Source organism: Mycotypha africana, assembly GCF_025528875.1.
Source record: "Mycotypha africana strain NRRL 2978 chromosome Unknown BDF20scaffold_6, whole genome shotgun sequence".
Taxonomy (NCBI): domain Eukaryota; kingdom Fungi; phylum Mucoromycota; class Mucoromycetes; order Mucorales; family Mycotyphaceae; genus Mycotypha; species Mycotypha africana.
In genome coordinates, this window is record NW_026515730.1 from 1,011,878 (window position 1) to 1,037,231 (window position 25,354).

The 25,354-nt window shown below is 37.8% G+C and overlaps 11 protein-coding genes across 11 annotated transcripts; 3 read left to right on the forward strand and 8 right to left on the reverse strand.

Annotated features, from left to right (window-relative positions):
* Positions 1 to 1,292: 1,292 nt before the first annotated feature.
* On the reverse strand, positions 1,293 to 2,920 carry BDF20DRAFT_563048 (uncharacterized protein). Its single transcript, XM_053075751.1, has 3 exons — positions 2,721 to 2,920; positions 1,654 to 2,648; positions 1,293 to 1,583 (listed from the first exon to the last, which is right to left on the reverse strand). Exon 2 carries the CDS (start codon positions 2,603 to 2,605, stop codon positions 1,760 to 1,762), a length of 846 nt encoding a protein of 281 aa, XP_052935655.1. The 5' UTR covers positions 2,606 to 2,648; positions 2,721 to 2,920; the 3' UTR covers positions 1,293 to 1,583; positions 1,654 to 1,759.
* Positions 2,921 to 4,646: 1,726 nt separating this feature from the next.
* BDF20DRAFT_836185 (replication fork protection component Swi3-domain-containing protein) lies at positions 4,647 to 5,276 on the reverse strand (the record flags this gene model as incomplete). The annotated part of the gene is made up of 3 exons (XM_053078931.1): positions 4,647 to 4,862; positions 4,956 to 5,031; positions 5,116 to 5,276. 3 exons carry the CDS (start codon positions 5,274 to 5,276, stop codon positions 4,647 to 4,649), a joined length of 453 nt encoding a protein of 150 aa, XP_052935656.1.
* An 846-nt stretch (positions 5,277 to 6,122) lies between these two features.
* Positions 6,123 to 8,337, reverse strand: BDF20DRAFT_563110 (uncharacterized protein). Its single transcript, XM_053075752.1, has 6 exons — positions 8,307 to 8,337; positions 7,904 to 8,155; positions 7,399 to 7,820; positions 7,215 to 7,290; positions 6,906 to 7,117; positions 6,123 to 6,829 (listed from the first exon to the last, which is right to left on the reverse strand). Exons 2-6 carry the CDS (start codon positions 7,998 to 8,000, stop codon positions 6,482 to 6,484), a joined length of 1,155 nt encoding a protein of 384 aa, XP_052935657.1. The 5' UTR covers positions 8,001 to 8,155; positions 8,307 to 8,337; the 3' UTR covers positions 6,123 to 6,481.
* A 1,081-nt stretch (positions 8,338 to 9,418) lies between these two features.
* On the reverse strand, positions 9,419 to 9,652 carry BDF20DRAFT_821577 (uncharacterized protein; the record flags this gene model as incomplete). The annotated part of the gene is made up of 1 exon (XM_053077623.1): positions 9,419 to 9,652. A coding segment is annotated over one exon (234 nt), but the record flags the coding sequence as incomplete, so codon positions are not given.
* A 1,212-nt stretch (positions 9,653 to 10,864) lies between these two features.
* BDF20DRAFT_874435 (peptidyl-prolyl cis-trans isomerase-like 4) lies at positions 10,865 to 13,017 on the forward strand. Its single transcript, XM_053081266.1, has 3 exons — positions 10,865 to 11,360; positions 11,471 to 12,370; positions 12,447 to 13,017. Exons 1-3 carry the CDS (start codon positions 11,358 to 11,360, stop codon positions 12,912 to 12,914), a joined length of 1,371 nt encoding a protein of 456 aa, XP_052935659.1. The 5' UTR covers positions 10,865 to 11,357; the 3' UTR covers positions 12,915 to 13,017.
* A 10-nt stretch (positions 13,018 to 13,027) lies between these two features.
* BDF20DRAFT_563166 (uncharacterized protein) lies at positions 13,028 to 14,043 on the reverse strand. The gene is made up of 4 exons (XM_053075753.1): positions 13,833 to 14,043; positions 13,611 to 13,747; positions 13,255 to 13,500; positions 13,028 to 13,188 (listed from the first exon to the last, which is right to left on the reverse strand). The coding sequence occupies exons 2-4, from the start codon at positions 13,704 to 13,706 to the stop codon at positions 13,069 to 13,071; spliced, it is 462 nt and encodes a 153-aa protein (XP_052935660.1). The 5' UTR covers positions 13,707 to 13,747; positions 13,833 to 14,043; the 3' UTR covers positions 13,028 to 13,068.
* A 2,208-nt stretch (positions 14,044 to 16,251) lies between these two features.
* Positions 16,252 to 16,601, reverse strand: BDF20DRAFT_821812 (putative gamma-secretase subunit pen-2; the record flags this gene model as incomplete). The annotated part of the gene is made up of 2 exons (XM_053077642.1): positions 16,252 to 16,388; positions 16,460 to 16,601. The coding sequence occupies 2 exons, from the start codon at positions 16,599 to 16,601 to the stop codon at positions 16,252 to 16,254; spliced, it is 279 nt and encodes a 92-aa protein (XP_052935661.1).
* A 171-nt stretch (positions 16,602 to 16,772) lies between these two features.
* On the forward strand, positions 16,773 to 17,467 carry BDF20DRAFT_836190 (uncharacterized protein; the record flags this gene model as incomplete). Its single annotated transcript, XM_053078932.1, has 2 exons — positions 16,773 to 16,985; positions 17,060 to 17,467. 2 exons carry the CDS (start codon positions 16,773 to 16,775, stop codon positions 17,465 to 17,467), a joined length of 621 nt encoding a protein of 206 aa, XP_052935662.1.
* Positions 17,468 to 17,583: 116 nt separating this feature from the next.
* BDF20DRAFT_874460 (signal peptide peptidase-domain-containing protein) lies at positions 17,584 to 19,171 on the reverse strand. Its single transcript, XM_053081267.1, has 2 exons — positions 18,687 to 19,171; positions 17,584 to 18,535 (listed from the first exon to the last, which is right to left on the reverse strand). Exons 1-2 carry the CDS (start codon positions 19,120 to 19,122, stop codon positions 17,667 to 17,669), a joined length of 1,305 nt encoding a protein of 434 aa, XP_052935663.1. The 5' UTR covers positions 19,123 to 19,171; the 3' UTR covers positions 17,584 to 17,666.
* A 754-nt stretch (positions 19,172 to 19,925) lies between these two features.
* BDF20DRAFT_913709 (uncharacterized protein) lies at positions 19,926 to 20,988 on the reverse strand (the record flags this gene model as incomplete). Its single annotated transcript, XM_053084103.1, has 4 exons — positions 19,926 to 20,487; positions 20,592 to 20,650; positions 20,716 to 20,792; positions 20,880 to 20,988. The coding sequence occupies 4 exons, from the start codon at positions 20,986 to 20,988 to the stop codon at positions 19,926 to 19,928; spliced, it is 807 nt and encodes a 268-aa protein (XP_052935664.1).
* A 317-nt stretch (positions 20,989 to 21,305) lies between these two features.
* On the forward strand, positions 21,306 to 25,053 carry BDF20DRAFT_563839 (uncharacterized protein). Its single transcript, XM_053075754.1, has 5 exons — positions 21,306 to 21,714; positions 21,790 to 21,913; positions 21,998 to 22,214; positions 22,278 to 23,053; positions 23,128 to 25,053. Exons 1-5 carry the CDS (start codon positions 21,559 to 21,561, stop codon positions 24,849 to 24,851), a joined length of 2,997 nt encoding a protein of 998 aa, XP_052935665.1. The 5' UTR covers positions 21,306 to 21,558; the 3' UTR covers positions 24,852 to 25,053.
* The last annotated feature ends 301 nt before the right edge of the window (positions 25,054 to 25,354 follow it).

Genomic DNA, 25,354 nt, shown 5'->3' on the forward strand with positions numbered 1-25,354 from the left:
CCACATAGCCACCCGGGCGGAAAGGAACACCAAGGTAGGGAAATGAGTTGACTGACTTTAAGGGGGATTCATAAAGGCTATGGGTCATAGGGTCATTATGAGGATCGAGAATAACACATTTATCACGGTGCCAGCGGTAACCAAGGGCGTAACTGTGATTTTCACATTGGTGTAATAGATGTTGTAGATGGCGTCGGTTTGCAATCAGTACCACATCATCAGCGTATAACAGGCATTCAGCCGAGTGGCTAGTTCACAAGGAGGTAGATGATGTACAGGTTGATGTGAGCGTAGGATAGCTGGTAGCTCATTGATGTAGTATGAGTAGAGTAAAGGAGATAGGACGGAACCTTGCAGGACACCAGTTGTGGGGTGGAATCGGGCTGATTTGGCATTATGCAGGATGACTTCGATTTGTACCTCGTCAAAAGGTAGTGTAGCAGATGTTGAAGGGGGATTGGTATGTCAGAGGTACGTAGGCTATTCCAAATAACCTGGCGGTCTACAGTATCGTATGCCGATTTTATATCCAGGAATGCAAGCACTGGGGAAGTGTCATAGTGTCGTCGCAGAATGTTGCATATTTCAGCTAAGCAAAGGGCTTGATCCAGGGAGCTTCGAGCCAACCGAAAACCGCCTTGAGCCAGATCGATGGGTGGGCCAGACGTTAAGACAATATCTTTCAAACAGTGCTCGAGTATCTTACGGAAGGTAGAGGTGAGGCTGATTGGGCGATAATTAGCTGGATCAAGTGGATTTCCTTTTTTGTATATAGGGAGGGTTTGTGCTAGAGATCACCATATATTTGTATATAATAAACACTTAGCATAGCGTCTATAATATGAGTTATGATGTATCTGTAAATATGTAAATAGTGTGTCTTTCTATATAGTATACAGAATGATATCTTATATGTCTGTACATAATGCAGTTAGCACATTAAATGTAATCTTGTACATAGTTGTTATACAATTTAGGAAATTGTGTCAGTCAGGTGCACTTGTATATGAATAAGGAAATTCTATGTTATGTATGAATCTGGATTTCACAGCAGATAAACATTCAGTATAAATAGTTTTATTTTAATAAACATCTTTAAAAAAGTCTCAACGTATTTCATATACTTGTCTCTTTTTTTATTTATTTTAACTTACCTTAAAACGTCACACGAATTATTCTGTCACTTTACCATTAACTTCAACTCTTTACATAAATTGCAAAGCACATTGCCATAGACTCTAACCTAGATTATTATATCATATTCTAGCATTATATAGTTACTTTATTCTTATCCAATATTCATATAAATAACCCCCACTTTTATATAATAAAATATCTTATCGAATTATAACCCAATCGTATTGGTACAATTTGCACTTATCTCTTTTTAGCTATAGTTTATAACCTAGAATATTACACGTTTGAAAAAAAAAGACGTATTGTACAAGCAGAGTACAGATGTATTAACTATGGTATATGGGCTCAAAGTAAGATACTGTGGGGCGAACATAAGGCTTGTAGCGATCCCAGATGCTTGGACAATCTTGATCTTCCACTTTCAGAATCGATTTCGAAATTTGGTCCTATATATTTATAAACAACATGTAAGTACTTTGACCACGAACTAGCTTGAAGAAATCGTTACATATTTACCTTAAAGTTGCTGATGACCTCTAGAGCAATATCCATATGTGCATGAGTGTGATATGTAGTAGGAAGAGCGAATGGATTTTCCTCATGATATATGTATACACCGTTTTCAAGATCCATTTGCATTCTCAGTAATATGACCGTTGTACCTTTGTAAAACAAGTTTGCTAAGAAGCATATACAATACAGTATCTTCTATAACCTTACCTTGAACGAGAATGCCGAAAGTCACTGCTTCATACTCTTTTTTAGCATGGTAGAGGCGTAAATGCAGTTGACGCTTCATGACTTCAAGTACACGCATTTTGACTTCGTTTAATAGGGCTTCGGAAACACCAGACTTCTTCACTTCTCCACAGCCTACTTCCACAACCACATCTTGCTGTTGATAAAAAATGATATCAGGACGTAAACTCTCATTGTCATTAGCATCTTGTTGTTTGAAGATCCAAGAAGTGTTGTCAAACTCAATTTGGACTTGGTCGTGAGCAGAAAACAGTGGACACAAAAACGTAGAGACAGACAAGGCGACTTGGCTTAATTCCGATCCTTTGTCTTTCATTCTCGGTTTACCATGCAGCAAATAAGTGGAAGAGATGACATTGTCGAGAGCCATTTGATTCAAGGTTGTGTATGTATGTGATGGGATATACAGTGTGCCTCTTTGCATAGCTCGTTTAAAGGCATGAATATTTTTATAGACGTTCTCCGGCAAACGCTTAGTACCATTATCATCATCATCGTTTAACAAGAAAGGTTCATCAGTCTTAAAAATGGCAGAGGCATGCAAACGGGCGACACAGTCCGTAGGAAACAGTTGGTTTTCATCACATTTTTTCATAGCACTAGCTACCAAGGCAGCAAAGGGCGAATTGCGAATGGGAAGAGGAGTACATGGAATATCTTGAAGCTCACACATCTCGATTTTGCAAGTATAGCCAACCGGTGTGTTCATTAGATCAGATGGAAAGAACGACGATCGTGAAGAAGCGGTATCACTATTGTTATCATGTATGCCATAAAAGAAATATTAGCGGGAGAAGCTTCAATTAAATAGGCATTATACTTACACTATCAGTAATTATTTCAGAAGATACAAAAAGTTCGTTTATGGTATGTCTGCAATTTCTTTTTTTCCCGCGATGAGGTAGAGGATTGCTCAGATATTGATGTTGGGAATGTTCAGGTGTTCCTTCCCTAGAACGCTTTCTATACATCAGTGTCATGTCCCGACCACTGTCTACGTATCGAAACACGAGTGAGCATAAACGGCTGTCAACTTAGACTTCGATTAAGCAATTGTTCACAAGTCAAACTGGTATCAGATCCATAACAGTGTAAGAACACGCCTTCACTAATCTCTCATTAGATCCAATAGTACTCATTGGTTGTAACTACATCTTCCTAACATCCTCTATAAGCTCAGCTAACTCTCTGAAAAATATATAAAGTCTTCATGTTCTCAAAATTGAAATAAAAATTATCTGACTTTTTCGGTCTCGTTCTATCTTGGTCTATAAAAATACTTAAGAATATCTCAATCAGCATAATTATACGTCAAATCAGCTTTCAAAGATATAAATATATAGTCATTACTATTGGTTACCTGGCTGGATGAAATTTTGTCCTGCGTTATTGCACTCTGTTTATTATCCTATGCGACGTCAGTTATCAATCACAATGTGAATATCTATCCTGGAATTTAACTCACTTGGACAATATTCAGTTGCTCAATAGTATTATTTACAATGTAGTTATTGTAAATGTTTGATTGAGGACTACTGCTGCCACTTTTATGTGTATTTTGGATTATTTTTATCAGTTCTGCATCCTATTCGACAAAGTTATTATAAAAGGAGTTGTAACATTTCAAGTAATCGCAGTAAATTTACATTGTATTTTGTCTTTAAACTTGAAAACTTCGGGTTTTGCTGTTGTTGGTGCATTTTAACATCTTGGACGTAATCCAACAATATGGCACACACTAAAGCTAACGAATCTTTAGACCAGTTTCCATGTGTCATTTCTAAATAGTTTTCAAAGCTTATATCATTTTGACTTTCAAAGAACTCTGAAGTATTCGTTTGATAAAGATTTATTTAAAAAAGGAAGAAAAGTCAGAGAATCCAGGTTTCTCCAACAACTAAATCAAAATTAATCTTATAAGAATTAAATTACACCCCGGATGAGTCACACTTGTAAGATGCTTTAATAGCAGTAAAACACGCTTAATTGTTGTCAAATTGTTGTGAAAATCGTTCTGAGAAAAGTGTGTAAAATTGTTCATAAGCGCGTCCACCGCGCGTTTGCCGCAAATGCAGCGGACATTCCTACAGACACTTATACTTCATTGTTTCTTTGAGCTTTTAAGATGAATACCATTACTGATGATCAATCAAAAATCGCTTTGCATAGCCTACTCGAGACCATTGGATGGGAAAACTTGCAAGTGCAAGAGGATGCTACGTCTAGCGGACCTAACGAATTTGACGAATGCATGAAGCAACATGCCGAAAAAATCAAAAACAATTTGAAATTAATAGCTTGATGATAATTATGGTGATTTGCGATGAGTGCGTCGCAGAACCGACCGTGGCGCTTGAAAAATATCAATTTTTTCAGGCCGGTTATCGCCATGCCTATCAAGTGTACATTATATTTTATAGAAAGTTTCCCATAGAAAAATTGATGTTAAACAGCATTTTGATATATTGTAATACATTCTTCAGAAGTAGCAAGTAAAGCTAATAATGCTTGAGATCAACATCAATCATATGGTATGATACTTTAAAAATAATTTGAATAAATATTAACTGAAATAAGATACCAACTCTTGCATGTAATTGTATAATAGCAACTCTCGAAAATAATAAGGCATTTGGAGTTAATCATACAGAACAGGATGTCAATAATTCCCTCTGATAACCCTACGTGCGACTATCATCGCATACGACTTCTCATTCTATTTGTCTACTTTCTCTTTGGATCATTCAATTTCAATCCGTCGTATTATCCATCATAGATTTCATTATATCCCTTCTAACTTGTCGTCTTTCTCTGTATTCTTGTTGCCATTGCTCTACTTGAAGTTTGACGCTGGCTTTAGATGTTTGCTTCACCACTCTTCTTGTAAAATCTTGAAATCTCAGTTTTGGATACAAGTTGTGTGCCCAAACTGTATAATACGTGATCAACTTTTTCAAATCCTCGTCCTAGATACAGAAGTCATATAAACCAACGGAAGGAGTATAAGATGACTCAAGAAAGAAGTCAAAACTTTAGAGTTCCCTTTCCGAGCTATTTACCTCAAATCCTTTTCCCTTGAATCGCAAGTTTTGACTTTCACTCTTTAAATGAAGTAAACCTTCAGGGCTGAGCAATCTATATGTTATTGAAAAGCAAGATACTTAACTTATGAGTAAGCAGCACTTCCTGTCAAGTCAAAAAGGGGAGTAAGAACTATACAAATCAGCATCAAGTCTCTTTTTCCTTGCAGTTCTTTGTGTCAATTGCTCATCAGCATTTTCCAAATTGGAATCTCCTGGATCATTTTTATTGTTATTGTTGCTGGTATCAATGTCATAGTCATCAAGTAAGAGATCTCCAAACTCATCTGGCTCAGCCATTGAAGTGAAAGAAGGACGAGCTGGTGGAAATAGAGCAAGAAAAAGGAAGGAATAATAAGAATTTATTGTAATTTTCAGGTTCGCGTCAAACGCGTAGTTCAGTTCAACCGCCAATCAGAATTAGATAACCGTCTATTCAAAGCGGGCAAGGAGAGTAGCAGTTAGACGTAGGCAAATAGCCAAACTAACGCTTATGAACACAAAGAAGATAGACTTGTAATGGGCTTGCTTTTTACAACAATAAAATCATAAGAGTTATTCGGCTGCTTTTTTCTTTATCATTGAGACTTTGATAGCAGCATTTCCGTCTCAGAATAGCAAAAGTGAACCATGCATTTTACTTTGAAAAATCTCTGCTAACGAGGAAAAAGGAAATTCACGTCTCATTCTAGATTGATTGGTTTAGTATCTTTTCATGGCCTTACAGTTACAGTTTTAACACAAACATGTAAAAGCATCCATATCGCTAGTAATACCAAGATAACTAACATTAAGGCAGCGTATATCAACCCAATTTTTATAAAGTCAAGTAATGCACCTACGCCCGACTTTTTAGCAACATCGAACGAAAGTTAGTGAGTTTGACCCTACCAAAAAATGAAACATCTATCCTCTCTTGAACGTATAGTACCATTATAACAACTATTAAGGGTTCTAATATTTCTTCCATAAGATGAAGCCACCATTGCTGCGCGTGAGTTAAGAAAGTTGCGAACAAAAAAAAAAGCCAATCAACGATATAAGCTCTAAATTTCCTGATGAATATTATATAAATTCCGATCAAAAATGAACGCTCTGAATATAGCAAAATACTATAAAATTGGATGAAAACGCAAAAGCTATCATGGACAGTAGTTTTAACAGTATGATTATTATCTATTATAACTCAAAAATGGGCTCATTGTAGGAATAAGTATGCCGTGGTAGAATTTTTGGAAGAGGCAAAAGTCCACAGTTTTAAGCAACCTGGATTAAAGAGCTGCTCTTTAACGAAAACTGCAACACATTTGCAATCGAACCCACAAATATTACCAGAAACGTGCCCTGATAAAACCGTCTCAAATTAATTGCTTTACCATGACACATAATTTTCATAGAAGGTTAGACTCTCACAACACCAACCTCAGTTCAAGAATATTGGTCAAAGCAGAAGATTAAATATATGCTAGCAACAGTTAAAGATTACAATTGTGCGCATATTGAAATTATGCAGCTGTTTTTATTTCAAGATAAGGTGCAAAATCAGCTTCAGTAACAGGAATAGGTTCGTCCGCACTAGCAATATTGCACTGGTGGAATACTCGTTCATCAGTGTCTTTCAACGAGCCAACAACTGAATGTAACACACCACGGTTATGGAAGATGACAAAGTCGCCGTCTTGCCATTCATGAGCAAACACATTTTCGGGACTAATAGCCGGTCGTTGGAACTTGTACAATAATTCTCTCACTTTCTTTAAATCTCCTACAGGCTTGCCATCAATGATGAGATCTTCCACTGCAGCAGGATGAACTTGTAGATGAATTTTGTTCGTTACAGGATTTTTCCACAACTATTTTTATGGTAGACGATAGATATCTCAAGATAAGCGTTTTGTATATGGAGAGAAACGAAAAATATGAACTTACCATGGGATAAATTTTGATATCTTCTTCATTAATCTCTGGTAATTCGTCCTTCGAGAGTTCTTTACCTTCTGACACCATGCCTAAACCTGTTGAATGAGCCTTTGCCTTAGACATCCATAAATAAGGATGAGCAGCATATTTCACTTTAGTCTTGAAAGCTAGTTCTTTAAGTTCTTGAGGTAATATTTCAAAAGCTTTTTGACCGGAAATGACTAATACAAGTAATCAATCGCAATATTTTGTGATTAATCAACCATTTCTTATTCTGTATTAGTTCCTTTAGTAGTAAATACATAAAATAAAACTCACAAGCAGTTGTTCCCAATTGAACCTCTAACTGATCATCTGTGCCATCATCATAACGAACGATCTCACGTCTAGGCTCCTATATCCGTATGAACATTGACAACGAGATGTGGTTAGGCATTTTGCATATCTTTACCTTTGACCGCCCAAATTATACACTACAAGTTCAATTGAATCTCTAACTTACAGGATTTTTTATGCCGAATAATGTAGTTACTTTGGGTGGGTTCAACTTGTACAGTGCTGCGTCCATATGCCAACGATAGAATCTCGTTTGTCCAGCATCCATTTGCTCTTGAGTCAACACATCTTTATGGAAAACAAGATGACTAGGGTGCTTCAATACTTTTTCATCAACACCATAATGATTACGCACAACACCATTGCCTAGTAGCTGAACTTGAGGGCAAGTAGGTAAAGGTGAGATATCCCGAGCGATTACGGATTGTTTAGCGCGGTGCATCGATGCATGCCCGTATACGTCCAGATTATGAGGATCAAAACGCTTAGTTAATTCATATTGGGTCTCAGGTTTGACGTGGCCCTGATTACGAACGACGACAACCTGATGAGTATAAACTGCTTCAAATAACTTTTCAAAATCCTCGGCTATAGGATCAAGATAGCAAAATTGGATGTGTCAATTGCTGAGTGCGCAATATAATTTTTCACTCCTAATGGTTGTACTTTACGGGTAATCTTTTCGAGATCCAAGTCCTCAATGATGACACCGAAATCAACGCCTGTCTGTTGAGGAGGAGGTACAATTGGAGTAATAGTGAAGGTCATTGGTAATAAATGCACTGGATATAAATCAGTAGAGATATGTTGGAAGAAAAAAGAATAAAACCGGCAAAAATCAAAAGGAATAATGATGCTTTTATAAATATTTGTTTTGCATTGTTAACAGGCATTAATCGGAGTTGAGTCCATAAAACTACTATCTAACAAGTATAATTTGATAAGCAATGTTTTTTCATAAGTAAAAAATCAGCCTCATCACGAAAAGGAAAAGAAATAACGGCATCATATTTTCACACATAATCTTCATGGTAGCCAATGAAGTGTCTCCTATACTGTCTATGTATATTATACCTTCCTCAGTTCTTTACGAACTTAAATTAGACGCACAAACTGTTGGGAATTATAAAGGTTCACAGGACAAAGCTGACCTACATTCTTTTTATAGAATTGAATAATTTAGCTGATGAGTACATGCATAATGTTAGTCGCGATCATTCATGTGATTGTTTTAAAAATTACTGTATATCATTGCTATTATAAATAAAAAATAATATCTACGTACATCTTTGGCTACATCTACTCAAAGTTTTCCTAAGTCTAGACGGAAATATACCGATTGTAGGAAATTGTCAGATAAGAAGCATTGAAATAAGAGGTGCTTTCGTTACTTTTTTCTATCTGGGTACAACTTTAGTACTACTATGTTGTGTAACCGCCGTCCGTGGGGCCAATGGGTAAGAATGGAAACTAAACTTGCGAGTGACGCTTTTGTACGGTCGTAATATCATTGCAAGACGTGTAAACAAGGATTTTTATTAGACATTTTAAAGCCCAATGGACACGAGATATTAAAGCTTGTCTAACTTGCCCGGGGCAGCTCGATTGTTTGAGAATAGGGCGATGCATAGTGTCAGTCAGGGTGCCGTGGTGGGCGTAAAAGCATACTATCTAAATGGGGGGAGGGGGAAGGGGCTAAACTAATCATTATAATTGATAGGCTAAGACTTTGAGCGCGGTTCGGGATCTTGCTTAATTAAGCCTGGGCGGGCACCGCAATTATTCATAACTTGTTTAAACACCAACACCGACCGAGGACCACCTTGATAGCGGCATTAAAAAACCCTAGGAAGCAGAGAGAAAGGGATCAAAGCTGGAAAAAATATCAGCGGCGTACAGGAATCGAACCAGCAATCGTTGGTTTGGAAAGAGCACCACCGGGGGCTAGGCCCCAAGACTCTATTACGTTTAAAGAGATATTTTATTACAATTAAATTTTACCTAATGAGCACACAAATAAATACTTATCAAAATTGCCCGGGGAGGTTCAAGGAAAGTGTGAGGGAGTTAAAAAACCTTTAACGGGACAAAGGAAAAAGGGAAGATGATCAGAGGCAAACTAGGGAATAACGGAACGATCAAGGTGTCATTATCGAGGGCGCATACAGCCAATCCAAGAGTAGCTGTCATAGGTTTTCTGACGGTGTTTGAGGCTCTTTATTATGTTGGAGGTAGTCAACTTCAGATAGTATTAGCTGCAGAGTGGACCATCGAAGTGTCCAAGCGTGGCACCGTATTTTGTGTTGCCTTGAAGGACTGGTGGGTAACAAATTCAGCAAAAAAGAGATGGGGTCAGATATGGTGTGGGGAAGCTGTAAGCGGTTGTGTATCTTAAGGCAGTCAATGACGTGGGCTTTTGTAAGTGTACGTGTTGTATGGCCAAGACGCTATTAAGTATTTTCGCTTCAATTCAGACTCTTTGAAGAAAAATTCGGACTTTTTATTGGGAATATTTATACTGGTCATAGGATAAATTTTGGACTGATCAATTGTTAGATTGGGATGCTTTACGAAAGTGTCTCAGACCGATTTCTTTTGCATCCCAAGATGGTCGCAAACACTTTTTTCTTCCATAATCGATCCACCAACCATATCATAATGAAGCGACCAGGAGAATATAATGTGAAATCGCGTTTGCACTCACATCTTTGGGCCAAGTACTCATAGATTCTACAGTGCAACTTCAAGCCTACGTCAATAGATTGCGGGCAGGCTCTTCTATAGATACCGACGACCCAGATCAGGATTTAGAAACATCACTACTACGACGATTGGCCAACAGTGCCCTTTGGCCTCATTTGGCTTCAGCGTTTAGGCTTTATTCTAACAGCCGAATACAACAAGTAGCAGATATAGGGGTAGTTTCATCTGCTACCTGCAGATTTTGTAATCATGATATTGATATGTTCGAACATTTCATAACCAGTTGCCCTCTACGCTGGCAGATATGGCAAGAAGGCCTCGCGGCATATTTCCCGTCCTTCTGCTTTGATCCTTAAAGCATCTCTGCCGCTCTCAGATTACACACGCCACCATCACCACCTTCGTCTGAACAATCTTAATTTTTCACCGTCTGGTTCAGTATCCATTGGGCTATCTGGACGTCATTCTTTCGAATGATATTCCATGATATTCCTTTTCATCCCCCATCCGTCTCTAGTAAAGCACACAATTTAATTTCATTGAGTCTGTCTTCCTTGCAGCCCTTGCGGGAAGCGGCTGCCTTCGACTAATTACCCATGATAGAGCTTGTCTTTTCCTCTCCATGTCCCACGCCTCAGCGATGTGTGACTAATTTTATTTTTTCAAATAAAATAATCTCAAAAAAAAAAAAAAAAATAAATAAAAAAATACAAAAAAAAAGTTCTCCCTCGAGTGGAGACAGCTACATTCGAGAAAATTCAACGGGTCTACCAAGTCCTCCTCAAATAGCATTCGAAATAGTCATCATGTTTTTGGCGGCAATTTGGTTACAATTCCAAGAAATACCTAGTACATTTTGCTGTTAATCACAAAGCGCCACATCGAATGTGGTTGTCTCCCCTCGACGGGAGACTTAAAGATTCTACTGATAAATAAGTCTACATTTTATCAAAACTATATCCAAAAATATGGTACTCAAATTCCCAATTTTTCTATTCGTTTCATCTGAACATCAACTCAACGCTGTCCGAATCTGAACCGAAAAGACTGTAGTATTAAGTGACGAATGTGTACATACACAATCAAAGATAATCTTAAGCTATTTTTGGCTTTTTCTGTCTAATATGCGTTACGATTCTCTTCACATTATGCTATATGCACCTTGATTCCATCTATTTTGCAGAATAAACGCCAAATAAAAAGGAGCAGTGACTTACAGCTTGCTTGCTAAAATATCATAATCAAACACGATCAGGGCATCGATGGTATTGGCTGTTCCTCTCGATGGGACCGAGACCAATAGGCTTTGTCGAAAATTGTGACTATCAACAACGATTTCACCATTCATGCTCTATTGCTCAAATAACACGTTTTCCACAGTGATTTTCATTCTTATTCAACCTAACAAACAGTCGGTGAAAAATGGTAAGAGGCATTATAATTCACGATGGATTCTTCTATTCTCAAGGCAGTGTTGCTGTTAAACTAGAGGAAAAGAAAAAGCCAACAAAATTGCTAACCAAACATATTAATAGTCAGTCTTGTTAGAAACCTCCTTAGGCGACATCGTCATTGATCTGTTCACAGAGGAATGTCCCAAGACAACACTCAACTTTCTAAAACTCTGTAAAATAAAATATTACAATTTTGCACCCTTTTTTAACGTTCAAAAAGACTTTATGGCACAGACCGGTGATCCTACCGGTAAAGGCGATCAAGGTGAATCCATCTATGGCATTCTGAGCGGCGATCCTGCAAAGCGTTACTTTCCTGCAGAAGTCAATCCTAAACTAAAACACGATAAACGCGGTAGAGTGTCGATGGCCGTGGCTCAAGACGCAACAATCGAAAGTGGAGGTGTCAGTGGCAGTCAATTTTTCATAACATTAGGTGATGATTTGGACTATTTAGATGGTAAATATACATTATTTGGGGAGGTAGCCGAGGGTTTTGAAGTACTGGACAAGATCAATGACGCCTTTTGTGATGAAAAGGGGCGGCCATTCCGTGATATACGTATCAAGCATACAGTGATTTTAGACGACCCATTTCCTGATCCTGAAGGCTTGCAGGTTCCAGACGCATCACCGCTACCTACCAAAGAGCAACTGGAATCGATGAGGATTGCTGATGATGAGGCTATTGAAGATATGGGTGACCCAGAAGAACTAGAAGAGAAAGCTAGAGAGAAAGAAGCAAAAGCCCATGCGCTTACATTAGAAATGATCGGTGATTTACCATTTGCTGAAGTCAAACCGCCAGAAAACGTTCTATTTGTGTGTAAGTTGAACCCAGTGACGAGAGACGAAGATCTAGAAATGATTTTCTCTCGATTTGGACCTATACATAGTTGTGAGATCATACGTGATCGACAAACGGGCGACTCTTTGAGCTATGCTTTCATTGAATTCGAAAACAAAGAAGATGCGGAAGAGGTAAAATGCAATAAATAAATTAGGGAAACTTTATTTTTAACGTCCCTTTTTTTTTTTGTTCGTTCGGGCACCTTAGGCGTATTTCAAGATGCAATCTGTTTTAATTGATGATCGCCGTATTCATGTTGATTTCTCACAGTCTGTGTCAAAATTACATAAAGATTGGATCGCTAAACGTACAAGAGGAAATGCCGAGACAATGGGTGGATTTGAAAACTTGAAAAAGAGAACACGTTACAGAGAAGAAGAGGAACATACCCGTGGAGATGATTATGACTTGGTGTTTGACACAAGTAGAAATAAGGATACCAAAAGGTCAAAAACGTCCATTGATCATCGAGCTTATCGTAGTAGTAGAGGAGAAGATGATCGACGAAAGGAACGTAATAGTAATAGTAGCAGAATGGATGGCAGAGGAGACTATAACCGCCAACGGGATAGAGATTATAATAGTACTAAAGAACGTAGTATAGAGCGTAGTAGAGAACGTAGTAGGGATCGAAGAAGGGATTACCGAAGACGAGACGACGAACGCAGAAGATGATATTAAGGATGGCATGAATTTAATCATTTTTTTTTCTTCAATCAAAAATGAAAACTGTACATAGTATGATAATCCTGAAATAAATAATGGGCAAAAGAGCACTATCTGTTATAATTGAGTACGGTTCTTATTCTTCATCTGTGGTAAACAAAGCTCAGTATTGGCTATAATAGCTAGTCATGTTTTCTAAAGGCATATCTGAAGTCGAAGCTTCCCTTTTTAGTTCGTGAATTGTGTTTCGATTTTGGAAATAAGCGGTAACTGCATATACGATCTATTTATACAAACAGTATGCTTAGTAATCATTATAAGCTACAAAAATAGCTTGCATTTCACTTACACTCAATGAGATAGCCTTTATCATACTGCCCATCGTAAATATAAAGGATAGACTCATTTGCATATAGCAAATTTCGTCTATCAGTTCGAATGTCCGTTCAGTGCTTATAAGTCGCTGGTGGCAATTTCCAAAAATGGTAACAGAATTTACGAGAGCATCACTGAGAATGATAGTTTCATTAACTGCTGTTAGCCCACAAAAAATTAGACCTGGCCTCCAATACCAGTTAGCAACTGATAGCTTCCTCTGTGAGCCATATAATGAGTAAAAAGATTATATATTGTAGTGTATCAGTAAGTCAAATTCTGTGACACGATAATCAGGAACATAAACCTTCTCAAGTCGCTTTTTCTTACAGTTGTCAAAACAGTGATATCTCCTATTAAGCAAAGCATCAATAAACAACTCATTATTATCTGTATTACATTCTGCCATAAGAGTGCATCTTGCATTTGTGTGTCTCCATTACTAGAGGCAGTTGTGCTAGTTATAGCTATTGTTGCATAAATTGTCACATTCTGTAAGTACTTGATCTAGTTAGTTCTCTCACCGTGCACGGCCCTCCCCTTTTTTCTTACCTATAGCCTTGCTGGCGTTGTAAGCATTTTCGAACGTTTGAACCTATCAGACAATTCAAACATATTTGAGCCAAATCAAGAAGCATATACACTAATATATGTCGTATGTAACAAACTGCTGCTATGTACTATATATAGGATGTTCAGGCCTAGTACTATAATTTTGCACCATATCCTGAGATACAGAAATTTGTCTTTCCAAAGCTTTCCGGTTGATGAACTCGTGTTTGCTTGTATCGAAGACGGCATTTTTCCGATTACGTTAGAGGGAGAAAAAGTGAGAAACGGAAAATATGGTGAATGATAGGATTCATATCATGACCGAATTGGAAAATAAAAACTTAAAAATGTCGCAGGAGAATTTTGCTGTCAAAAGAAGAAAAAAGGGGGCAAAATCAAGCTAGTTGAGTAGTTGCGGGTACATTATTGACAAAAATGGTGCCATTATGATGATTAGACATTCTTAGGTATTCTGACTTAGTAAAACTCTTTGATAAGCTTCAACATTTCTTCGCATCGTAGACTTGTACTCTATCCCCGAGTTATCCGTTTGAATGTGATTGTGGAAAGATGAGAAAATTGGGGGTTTTCCCGCAATAAGAACTAACTTGCGGCAATAGAAAAAACAAAAGTAAATAAGCTTCGGATCAGCTTTGATCCATGGTAGTTTTGCATGTTGTAACGTATATTAAAGACATTTTGTAAGACATGGGAAAAAAGATAAAGGTGTAATCAGTAAGCTCAACCATTTGTCAAATTCATCTATATTCACAAGACAGATATAAGTGTCTGAACAGTCCTGCATCGTCTTAACATTGCTTCAGTTGCTATGTTGAGCATTATTTCAGGCTGCTATCAGAGTGGCGCTGTTAACAGAGGTTAGTTTCTTTAACAATTCCGTACCGTACAGAATAGCTAAATCTTTCAACTACGGCAGTCAATAAATGTTTAGAAGAATTGATCAGAATTAGATTTGAATGCTCTTGCTTTAATAAACCTCTGATCCCAAACCATGCGCTATTATTGACTGCAAAAATAGAAAGCTCGACCTTGTCCTTAAGCATTAAGTATGTTTCCTCATGCTTAAACTCTGCTACTTAGATTTAATCGCGCATAAACTTTAATGTAACAGTGTGTAGTTTCTCACTTTTGTTTTCGGTATCTACGTAGTTATTGCCTTCAGTGTTGACGTAGATTAGGTACGTGATTGAAACTAGCTTTTGCTATAACTCCTCAATCATGACAAATAACAGATTAGTGGAGAAAAAATTGCAACTGATTCTTCTCACTACTATCGTTAGTTATCCTGCATCATGTTACTGTCTTTATGCAAAAACCCAAAGTTAAACTAAAAGAGAGATAATACTGTTTATTTATAATGCGCGATTTTATACAATTATATATTCTTTTTTATTAGACTTGTATAACGTGTCATTGGTAAATTGAAAGCTGAAGGGCTGACATTATCCGTGTATGTGAGTGAGCGGGAGTAGCTGAAATTACTACGTTAACTTAAAGTTTGAAAGGGTAAAAAATGACAATGAAGAAACGTGTTTGACAAATGTTGTTTTGCTTTAAAATTATTGAATGATTTAAATTAGAAATTGAAACAGTGTGAGACAAAAAGCAGTGACAGGAATATCCAGAAACAAATAACCTTCCTTTGCTGATGGTTACGAGAAGAAGTTTAAAAAGGTGTAAGTGCTTGTGCTTGAAATAGGTAAGACTCTGGTTTACGATATCAGCAGACTGACATTTGTTGAATAGTTCATTGTAAAAAGTCGTCTGTTACTCGCAACCGCTGCTGCCTTGGAAGTAAACGCCACAGTAGGCCTTGGGAACCAGAAATGCTGGTACCTTTTCGTGTCTGAAACATAGTGAGGCTGTAGTACATTAAAGCGAGAGAAATTCTAATGAATTCAACAAATTTGGATAAATGTCAATGTGAATAGTTCTTACACAATCACTCGACTTATGCTTTGCTACAGAAAAGAATCAGTTTTCAATGGTTATAATATGAAAAAGTTCCGTTAGTGATGTGGCTATCAATATGTGATACAGTGAGAATTTACTTGAACCACAGAAAAAACAGACAGACATAATGTTGTATTGGAAAAGTCTAATCAGAGCGTACAACTCGACTATTAATAACGGCAGCTGTTAACTGTTTCGTAAGCGAAATAAATGAAGGTAACTGTACAGATGCGATAACTGATTCGGCTTATTTTATTATATTTTATTGGCCGTATATTAGGAGGAAAGAAGCAGAAAAAAAGGCACTCAAAAAGAAAAATGGACGACAACAAGCTTTATATTTGTAGCAGTTTTTCAAGCGGTCGGTGAAGAGAGTTTGGCTGTTCAGCGTTTAATGCAAAACAAACAAAAAGAAACTATCGCGGGCTTCGAGTATAAACTTATTTTAGAGCCCTTTCGGTATCACCACAGTAATTCGATCCGCCATCAGACCCCAACCTATTCTTTTATTCACAAAGACACCATACCATGTCGTTAAAATGATAAACCACATTACGCATCCAGAAAGAGAGAGATAAATGTCTGTTGACCCAAGAGAAGGCTTGATGATTTGATCCTTTGTTAAATTGTAATTTTTATCTTTTAAAACTTACATTTTTTCAACTCTTTGGAAGCGTTTGGTTTTCTACTAACATTAAAGAAATAAAGAAAGTTGACCAGCCAAAGTAATGGCAGGAAAGCAAATCCTCCGTAAAACATCTTTTTACAAATGTTGAGTTGTTCATCTTCACTCATTCGATCTGTACTAGGCATTACAACTTTTATAATAACTTTTAAAGAGAAAGGAGTTTAGAAATTTTTATTCTTTCGCTAATGCTAATAAAGTGAGGATTGACACGATTTGTGATTCTGTCAAGTAACTGCGTCAACCCTCCAAGTTTCTGCGGTTTTTCGATACTTTTATCAATGACTGGTGCCGTTCAACAGTTTGTCTCCTCTGAGTTTCTAGCAAAAAAAAAATACATTTTTCTGATTTTTGTTTCACTCAATGAAATGAAAGATCTTGGTGCAGTTAATGTTGAAGGATCCGATGGATCAGCAAAGAACTGCTTATTATGCAAACTGAAATTCTTTGAGAATTTGAGATCACTCAATAAGGAAGCCTCGAATAATAACAATGTAACAATACCAGTATCTTGTTCACGCCCCTTTCTTTTTTTTTTTTTTTGGAAAAGTAACATACAATTTTGCAGCTACCAACAATAGATATGTCAACTGCAGCGAGCAATAGCTACAATAACAAAATAACTGGCCAAGATTGCACGCCGTGCAAAATGACTGGAGGTATTATAGCTTTGAGTGCGGGCTACTTTTCAATAAGCAAAGCTGTACAACTACAAAAAGCGGTAACAAGTGGTCCACCAAGGAAGAAAGCAGTAGCATTAGGCGTAACAGGCATAGGTAAAAGGGATCAGGGAGCTTGTGCTTTGCAAAAGCCGGATGTAATCTTGACTTCTCACAAACTATATGTCTTCAACTCAATATACTACAGTTTGTGTTTCTGCTGGTTTATATCGTCTGCTTGTATAATACAGACAAATCGGTTAGGTATGGACAAAGTGACAGCTTTGTTGAGCAGCTTTGAAAAGAACCTTCCTTAGGATCTATTTGAATGATTGAGATACTATACCAGCAACTACGAACTGCATGTTTGTAACAAATTTACAAACATTATTAACCGAATTATCTCAAACAGACAGAATAAAAAAAGCAACCATTTATTTCTTTTATTCATACAAGACTTCAAAACGGATAACTTTTATCACTTATTCAAGCATTAAGAACTTCGACTTTGTCACCTTACTTTCTTCTTCTACTGTTTGCTGTTGTTCTGGTATTCTCAGAGCCTGTTGATTCAGCTACATTGTCGTCTTCCTCTTCTACCTCGACGCTTTCAGTATCATTATTTTCTTTCATTGAATCTTTCTGTTGTTCTTGTTCGAATAATTCGACTTCCTTCACCTTATCGTCAATTTCTTCCTTATTCTTCTTCTTATCTTTCTCCTTCTCATCTTCAGTAGTAAATGCGAAATATTCCTTCAGTTCACCACGAACAGCTGCTGTGATCAACGAGGACAGGATACAAGCAGGGCTCAAATACAGAAGAGCAGGTTGGGCAGCCTTATACACGTGCATGACAAACATAGTCAAAGCCAAGCCAAAGATATAAGCGGTCAGATTGGCAATGAAGTAAGGCTTGGGAAAGTTAGTTGTACGGAACGGACCCACAGGATTGCGCTTCCACGACATATGACGGTCAAAACGAAGACATAATGCGACAAAAATACCAGGAATTACAATATCGCCCAAACCTAGCATAGTAAATTTACTTTCTGCCAACAAACTGTGATTCTGAATGAAGTAGGTAACATATTCGATGATATTACGGGGCCAAAGAAGCTTGATAGGGGCGTCAAAGTTAGTAGCGACTGATACCATGACAGGGGTATAAAAGACCCAAAAGATATCGTAGACAAAGAGGCCGCTAAGCAAAATGATGCCTGTCTTGAAAGAATCTAACGAAAGAAGTTGGATGGCATTGATACTGAATGAAAGACCGAAAATATTGGATGCGATCCAATTTTTGGTATAGCTGTAATAGGCTGTTAAGCCAATAGATGCTAGCAAGAGGACACCATGAATCACGGTAAAACTGATATGAGAGATATCTAAAAGTATCGATTTACGTAAGCGAGCGATCATCATGTCAGTAATTTTGTTTGTGTTTTTGCGAGATGTTTAAGAAATTAGGATAGCCTCATCGCATCAAGTGGAGCGGCTTGTCCTTCCCTTCCTTTCCGCCCTCTCTTTCTTACTTACTTTTTGATTTCTTGGATAATGTAACCTTATACTTTGCGACATGCTTCAAAAGACACATGGGAAGAGTCTTTCTTGCCACCATCAAAAATGCCTTGGTTACAGCCGCACAGCCCATCACTGAGAAATAAATAGTCAAGATGTAATTTATATATTCCTTGTCCAAATAGCGAAACGCGAGGTACATGCTAAATAGAACAGCAGAACCAATGACAGGGAATAAGTAAGCATCTCCACTGGAAAGGCTTTCAAGCACAGTGTCGTCTTCATCGTCGGAATCATCCAAAGGATTGTCAGATGCAGGTTGTTTGGGTGCATTGGTAGGTCTCTTCATTCCCTTGACGGAAGCTAGTGATCCAGCGTAGATGGGTATCACAGCCATAGTTAAAACGGCACCATAGGCCATATATAGACCAAGTTCGTTGGTATCTGTTTCCATTTTGCAAGAAAAGGAAAGGAAAATAAAGACTTGGTGGTGAAGGGAAAGGGGAAAGGAAATGCAAGAAAAACTTGTTCAGGTTTAAATTGATGTAAGTTCTACTGAAAGTGTCGTGGATTGAAAATGTGGAGTGGTGGTAATTTGGAAATTAAGGAGAATACTTGCATTGTGGTCTAAGCGAAGCAGCAGCCATGCAAAAGTAGATCAATTTTGTGAGCACAGTTTAAGAGGGTAAACATCGATTTGTAAACATCATTCAAGATGACTCGCGTACGTCTTTCGTAAAAAGCAGTCTTCTCTCTATGCATAGCACGACTGTGTGTGTTTTCTATCTTGTGATTTGAACTAACACGACTTAACAATAAACGTATTCTATTCTGGAACGTAAACTGCTAATTATGATGATCAACAGTATGCCGTTAATTTTTTGATCTAGTAAATGATTATAGATCACATTTTGAGTATTCGACTCCATTTGACACTATATTGTACCACGTTGAAATAAAAGCAAGAACCTAAATAGCAGTTTTCTAATAGATGGATAAACGTATGCTTTCGCGTTGGAATCGAATCAGAATGTGATGACAGTGAGTTATCACCGGAAAATGAGATAGTTAATTCTGAGAACTGATCGTATTCTAATGCAGATTGATACAGAGCGTATTCGTCAATATGTCAATCACAGTATTATTGCTCGCTATGCAAAGCGCTCTATTTTGTCAATATAGATGGCATATTGCCTCACAGTTCTATCATTCATGGAGTTCAAGTTTGTACAAAGGAATCCTATTCGTTACGTATGCCTAAATCATTTGCTGTTTATTGAAAAGCTCGCGCACATGGCATATACTTGGCTTTTTTAAAACATTGGAGACAGTGAATGGCAGTCTTTCATTTTTCTCGTTTAATATGAATATCTCTTTATCTTTTGTGATCTCGCATGCCAGTACTCTATCGCCTAAATCAATGAAGCTCTTGTGTGTCAATGGTGTTGAAGTGTTTTTTCGTTGCTTTCTTTGACGGCCTTGTCGTGACTTTTCATTACTTTCGCTATTATTGTCATCCAGCCGTTGTGCCATCAGTTTAGCATTCTTCATAAATTCATCAATAACTATTTTTTCCTTGAAATAGGCATCCAATTGTCGTAAGTAGTCTAATACGATTCCGGTAATGATAATACCAGCTGCCAAACAAGATAACTTATGTCTCGTCCACAAGTAATACCATCCTTTGAAAAAAGGTGTTTTCCCGTCATTTTGTAAAATCGTATCGTACAAAGATCTAAGTTTAGGTGTTCGCAGGATATATCCAATCTGTTTGGTTATCTCGTATTCAGGAGATGGTCGATCTTCATGTGCTGTAGGGCTATATGACCAACCAACAAATAAAAGAGATAGAAAAAATTTAACTTTAGAACCTCACCACAGGTAGTGCTCTAAATTTTTCAGCTTTTGAGTTATGTAACGTACTGCATATGTAAAGTTAATTTTCTGTATGCTTTGCCTATATCGACTGCAGTTGCTGTGGGCTTTTAGGGAATGTAAATACACATACAACATTGTGGCTCATAGGACTTTATTGAACAATCATTACCTTTACATCCAACCAAGCATAAAAATCCGTTTGGTTTTTCTTGAACTGGGTTGCCAATTCAAATAGTTTGCACTCATCTATACGAAATGAACGAGAGATCAACTAGATCGATGAGCTTACGGTAACAAATATTTATGAGCAGTAAATATTTTTTCAAACATTACCTTCGCGCCAGCTCCAGGTTCGAGTGATGGGTATGATTATTAACTGAATTATCAGAATGAAGCCGACAACGCGAAAGATATCCTTAACTCTTGTACCCTGTAACACCATCATAGACCTTGCTTACATAAAGAAGGAAAGAAGTATAGAAGACGACGATCTTCAATTGGCATTTGTGAGCTGAGTTTCTTTTTATGAATATCATTATGCATCACGCCAAGCACCGAACGAGAATAAGATAGATAAATGCCTTCGGTCACAAATTTTTCAGCTTCGAAATCCATTGAGCATTAAAACTTGCCGGTGTCTGATCGATAGTGTATACAGGTAGCCGATAGATCTGCTTAAATTACTCTTAGGGCAATAATTATCGTAACCTTGATTGTTTAATCAATTAGGCATGGATATTAGACGAAAGGAGAGAAAAGACGCATTACCTTGAATCTGTTTCCAACAATTTGGCTAAACAAATTAACGTATCGGAAAGTATGGTCTCAAAGCTGGTAGAACTTCATTTCTGACCCAACCACAGGTTAGTAGTTATTTACTATTGCTGTATTTCTTTTTAAAAGATGTTATTGACATGAAATTTAAAATAGCGACTATTTCAAAATATCCAAAGTTGGCATAGATATTGTCTTTTTTTCTTTCTCTCACAAAACAGTTCTTTTCTTCATTTCAATGTCAACTTGGGAATCAAGATTGCCACCCGAAGAGGTGAAAGCCTATACAGAGTTTTTTAGGCTTGCTGCAAAAAGCCAACCAAATAGAGTTACTGGTCTCGAGGCAGTTCAATTTTTTGCTAAAAGTGGACTATCCAATGAACAATTATCAGAAGTAAGTAAAGAAAAAAAGATGAAAGAATAGTGCTTTTAAAACGTGTACAGTGAGAAGCTGACGGGCATCGGTTAGATATGGGAGAAAGCAGACAATGATAATGAAGGCTCTTTGTCACCCGAGAAATTTGCCATAGCCTTAAAATTGATTGCTTGTGCCCAACATAAGATCCAACCAACCGAGCCTGTAATAGCTGTAGGTGAGTTATATCTTTGGTAGAGAATCGACCTCTCATTAGAGTCTAAGTCAAAGTATCCTTATTGTGTTTGTTTGCTTTTTTTAGCTACGCCTTTACCAACCTTTGCTGGTATTGAAATGCCCAAAACAGCATCAAGTAGTCTAGGCAATCTACCAAGAGCAGCTATCAGACCTGAAGAAAAGAAAAAATACCAAGCAATTTACCAAAACCAACACCCTTCTATCAACGGTATTCCAGCTGAGCATTGTAAGGCTTTATTTGCAAAGTCTGGATTACCCAATGCCCAATTGAGTCAAATATGGTAACTTATTGTATTTGCTTTAATTTGTTTTCGTATGCGAGCGACTAAATTGAGGAATTTTAGGAACCTGGCGGATATTCGAAAATGTGGCTATTTGGATGAAACAGAGTTTGTCATTGCAATGCATTATATTGCCAAACTAATGGACAGGTCGATCAACAATTTACCGTCCATCCTACCACCGGATGTCTACTTGGCAGCTTCTACATCATCCGAAACACATATCTTGACGTCTTCACCTAAACCCATTGCATCAACCACATCACCTTTATTAAGGCAGCCAACCCTACACCAACAATATCAAACTCAACAGACTGATCCAACCGGTAATAGATCATTGTCTGGCGCTATGCAGGCCTTGGATATGTCTAATTCTCCTACCAGCTGGGCCGTAACAACCAATGAAAAAGCACAATATGATTCGTTTTTCAATAAATTGGATAAACAACATACGGGCCTTTTGAAAGGTTCAGACGCTGTTGATTTTTTCAAAAACTCTAAGTTACCGGAAGCAGAATTAGCCAAAATTTGGGATTTAGCTGATATTGGTAGTAAAGGATCATTAGACATGAACGAATTTGCGGTTGCAATGCATTTAATTCATAAAAGATTATCGGGTGAACCTTTACCGGTTGTGCTACCTAAATCCTTAATCCCACCATCAAAAACTACCGTTTTACAAAACAATTTGGCTGCATCAACGATAATGTCATCTCCATCACAACAATATCAGATGAACAATTTTATGTCATCTCCATTGAATAATATAGCAACATGCGATATTGTACAAACATCACCACAACAGCGGCAAGAACCTTCAGCCATGACTACTTCCCAAGGTAAGCCTTCGCCTGTGCACATATAAATATATCTATATAACTCCTCGCGTCTAACAACGATTTCATATCATTAGTTTCTGCTGAGAATGATTTACTAGGCGATTTCGGCAACGACGACCAGATCGCCGAAGAAACAAAAAATGTCAACCTAATTCAAAATCAAATTACATCTATGAAACGATCTACTGTGGATCTAAAAGCGCAATATAAGCATGCGAAGGAATCGCTTCAATCATTACAACAAAATCAAGCAGGCATAAAGGATCAACTCGCTTCTGTCCAACAGCAAACAAAGGAGTCTGAGGATGCCCTCCAAGCGCTAAAAGCGCAAGTGGAAGAAGAACAGCCCACTTGGATCACCATCCAAACGGAACTTACAGCAGCCGAAACAGAATTACAGCAGGCACAAGATCAGTTAGCTCAGCTTAAACAAGAATATAAAGAGGGTCAAGAGGAAAACGAAAAACTAAGACGAAGTGTGCATAATATTCAAATGGAAACAATGCGCTTAGTAAAAGAATTGGATGAACTACATGCTTTAAATAAACAGAGGCAAGAAAAAGCTGCTGCTCGTCGTAAGGCGAAAGAAGAAAAGGAGAGGATGGCAAGATTGAAGCAACAGCAGGAAGAAGAAGAGCGACGCAAACAATTAGAGGAAGAAGAGCGACGCAAACAGTTGGAAGAAGAAGAAGAGCGACGCAAACAGTTGGAAGAAGAAGAAGAGCGACGCAAACAGTTAGAGGAAGAAGAGCGACGCAAACAGTTGGAAGAAGAAGAAGAGCGACGCAAACAGTTAGAGGAAGAAGAGCGACGCAAACAGTTGGAAGAAGAAGAAGAGCGACGCAAACAGTTAGAGGAAGAAGAGCGACGCAAACAGTTAGAGGAAGAAGAGCGACGCAAACAGTTAGAAGAAGAAGAAGATCGACGCAAACAGTTAGAGGAAGAAGAGCGACGTAAACAGCAGGAAGAAGAAGAGCGACGCAAACAGTTAGAGGAAGAAGAGCGACGCAAACAGTTAGAAGAAGAAGAAGATCGACGCAAACAGTTAGAGGAAGAAGAGCGACGCAAACAGTTAGAAGAAGAAGAAGATCGACGCAAACAGTTAGAGGAAGAAGAGCGACGTAAACAGCAGGAAGAAGAAGAGCGACGCAAACAGTTAGAAGAAGAAGAAAGGGAACGTCAGAGATTGGAAAATGAGGAAGCTGCCAGGCAAGCAGAAGAAGCTCGACAAGCAGAAGAAGCCAGACAGGTTGAAAAAGCTAGAAAGGTAGAAGAGGTCAAATCACCCGTAACATCTCTCTTAAGCAAAGATACTACCAACGCAGATTATATTCAAGCAAAAGAACGTTCCATTGAAGATGTCCCAAAAAATATGCATACGGGAATGGACTCAATGACTGGGGATATTGACAACGGACAAGTCACACCTGAACATCTAGCTCAAGCCCAGAATGCTGGAGTTCAGAGCAAGGACACTCGTGATATTAATACTGAAGCAAATAAAAATGCAGAAATTATAGTCAACGATGAATTGGAAAAACTAGGTACACCTTCAAATGATGTACACCCTAATGACGTAGCTGCACTCAGCGCTGTTCTCGGGCCTAATAGTATTTTAAATGTTATAACCGATATTGATAACCAAGGGAAAGTTGATAAAAGTCTAAATGTTAAAAATGGAAATGAAGATATTTTCGACACGCAACTAGAAAAAGAAGAAGAAACCGATATGAAAGTAAGACTTTTCCATCGTGCTCAACATATGGAATTTAAAAACTTTAACTTTCTTCGTTTTTAGGAGATTCCAGGCGTTATTGAGAAGAAAGAAGAGGTTACACAACCAGAAGAGCAGACTCCTTTAACTGAATCAAACAATTTGGGTGTTTCTGACGTTGCTGACCTCGCTTTAATGAAAAGGTTAAGTCAAGAGGAGTTTACGGACGCAACGGAAAGCACAGAAGATTTCTTTGATGCGGTCTCAACACCTATTTTGCGCAGCGGTAGTCCTGTCAACAAGAATAATGCAGTAGAGTTTCAAGGGGGGCTAGCGAGGAAGCTGTTACTCACCGTGCACCTTTCTCTTCTTTCACGGATGAGCATGAGTTCATCCTCATCGATCATCCTAGTACAACTACTTCAACTTCCATTATTGAACCCGAGCAATTATCTGAAACAGGAAGCAATGTATCTCCTGAAGAATCGATGAAGGATATATCTGGTTCTGCAGCCGCGCATGCTCAACAAAACGCTCCCTTAATTAAAAATGAACAAATAAATGAGATATTTAATCCCGTCGACCGT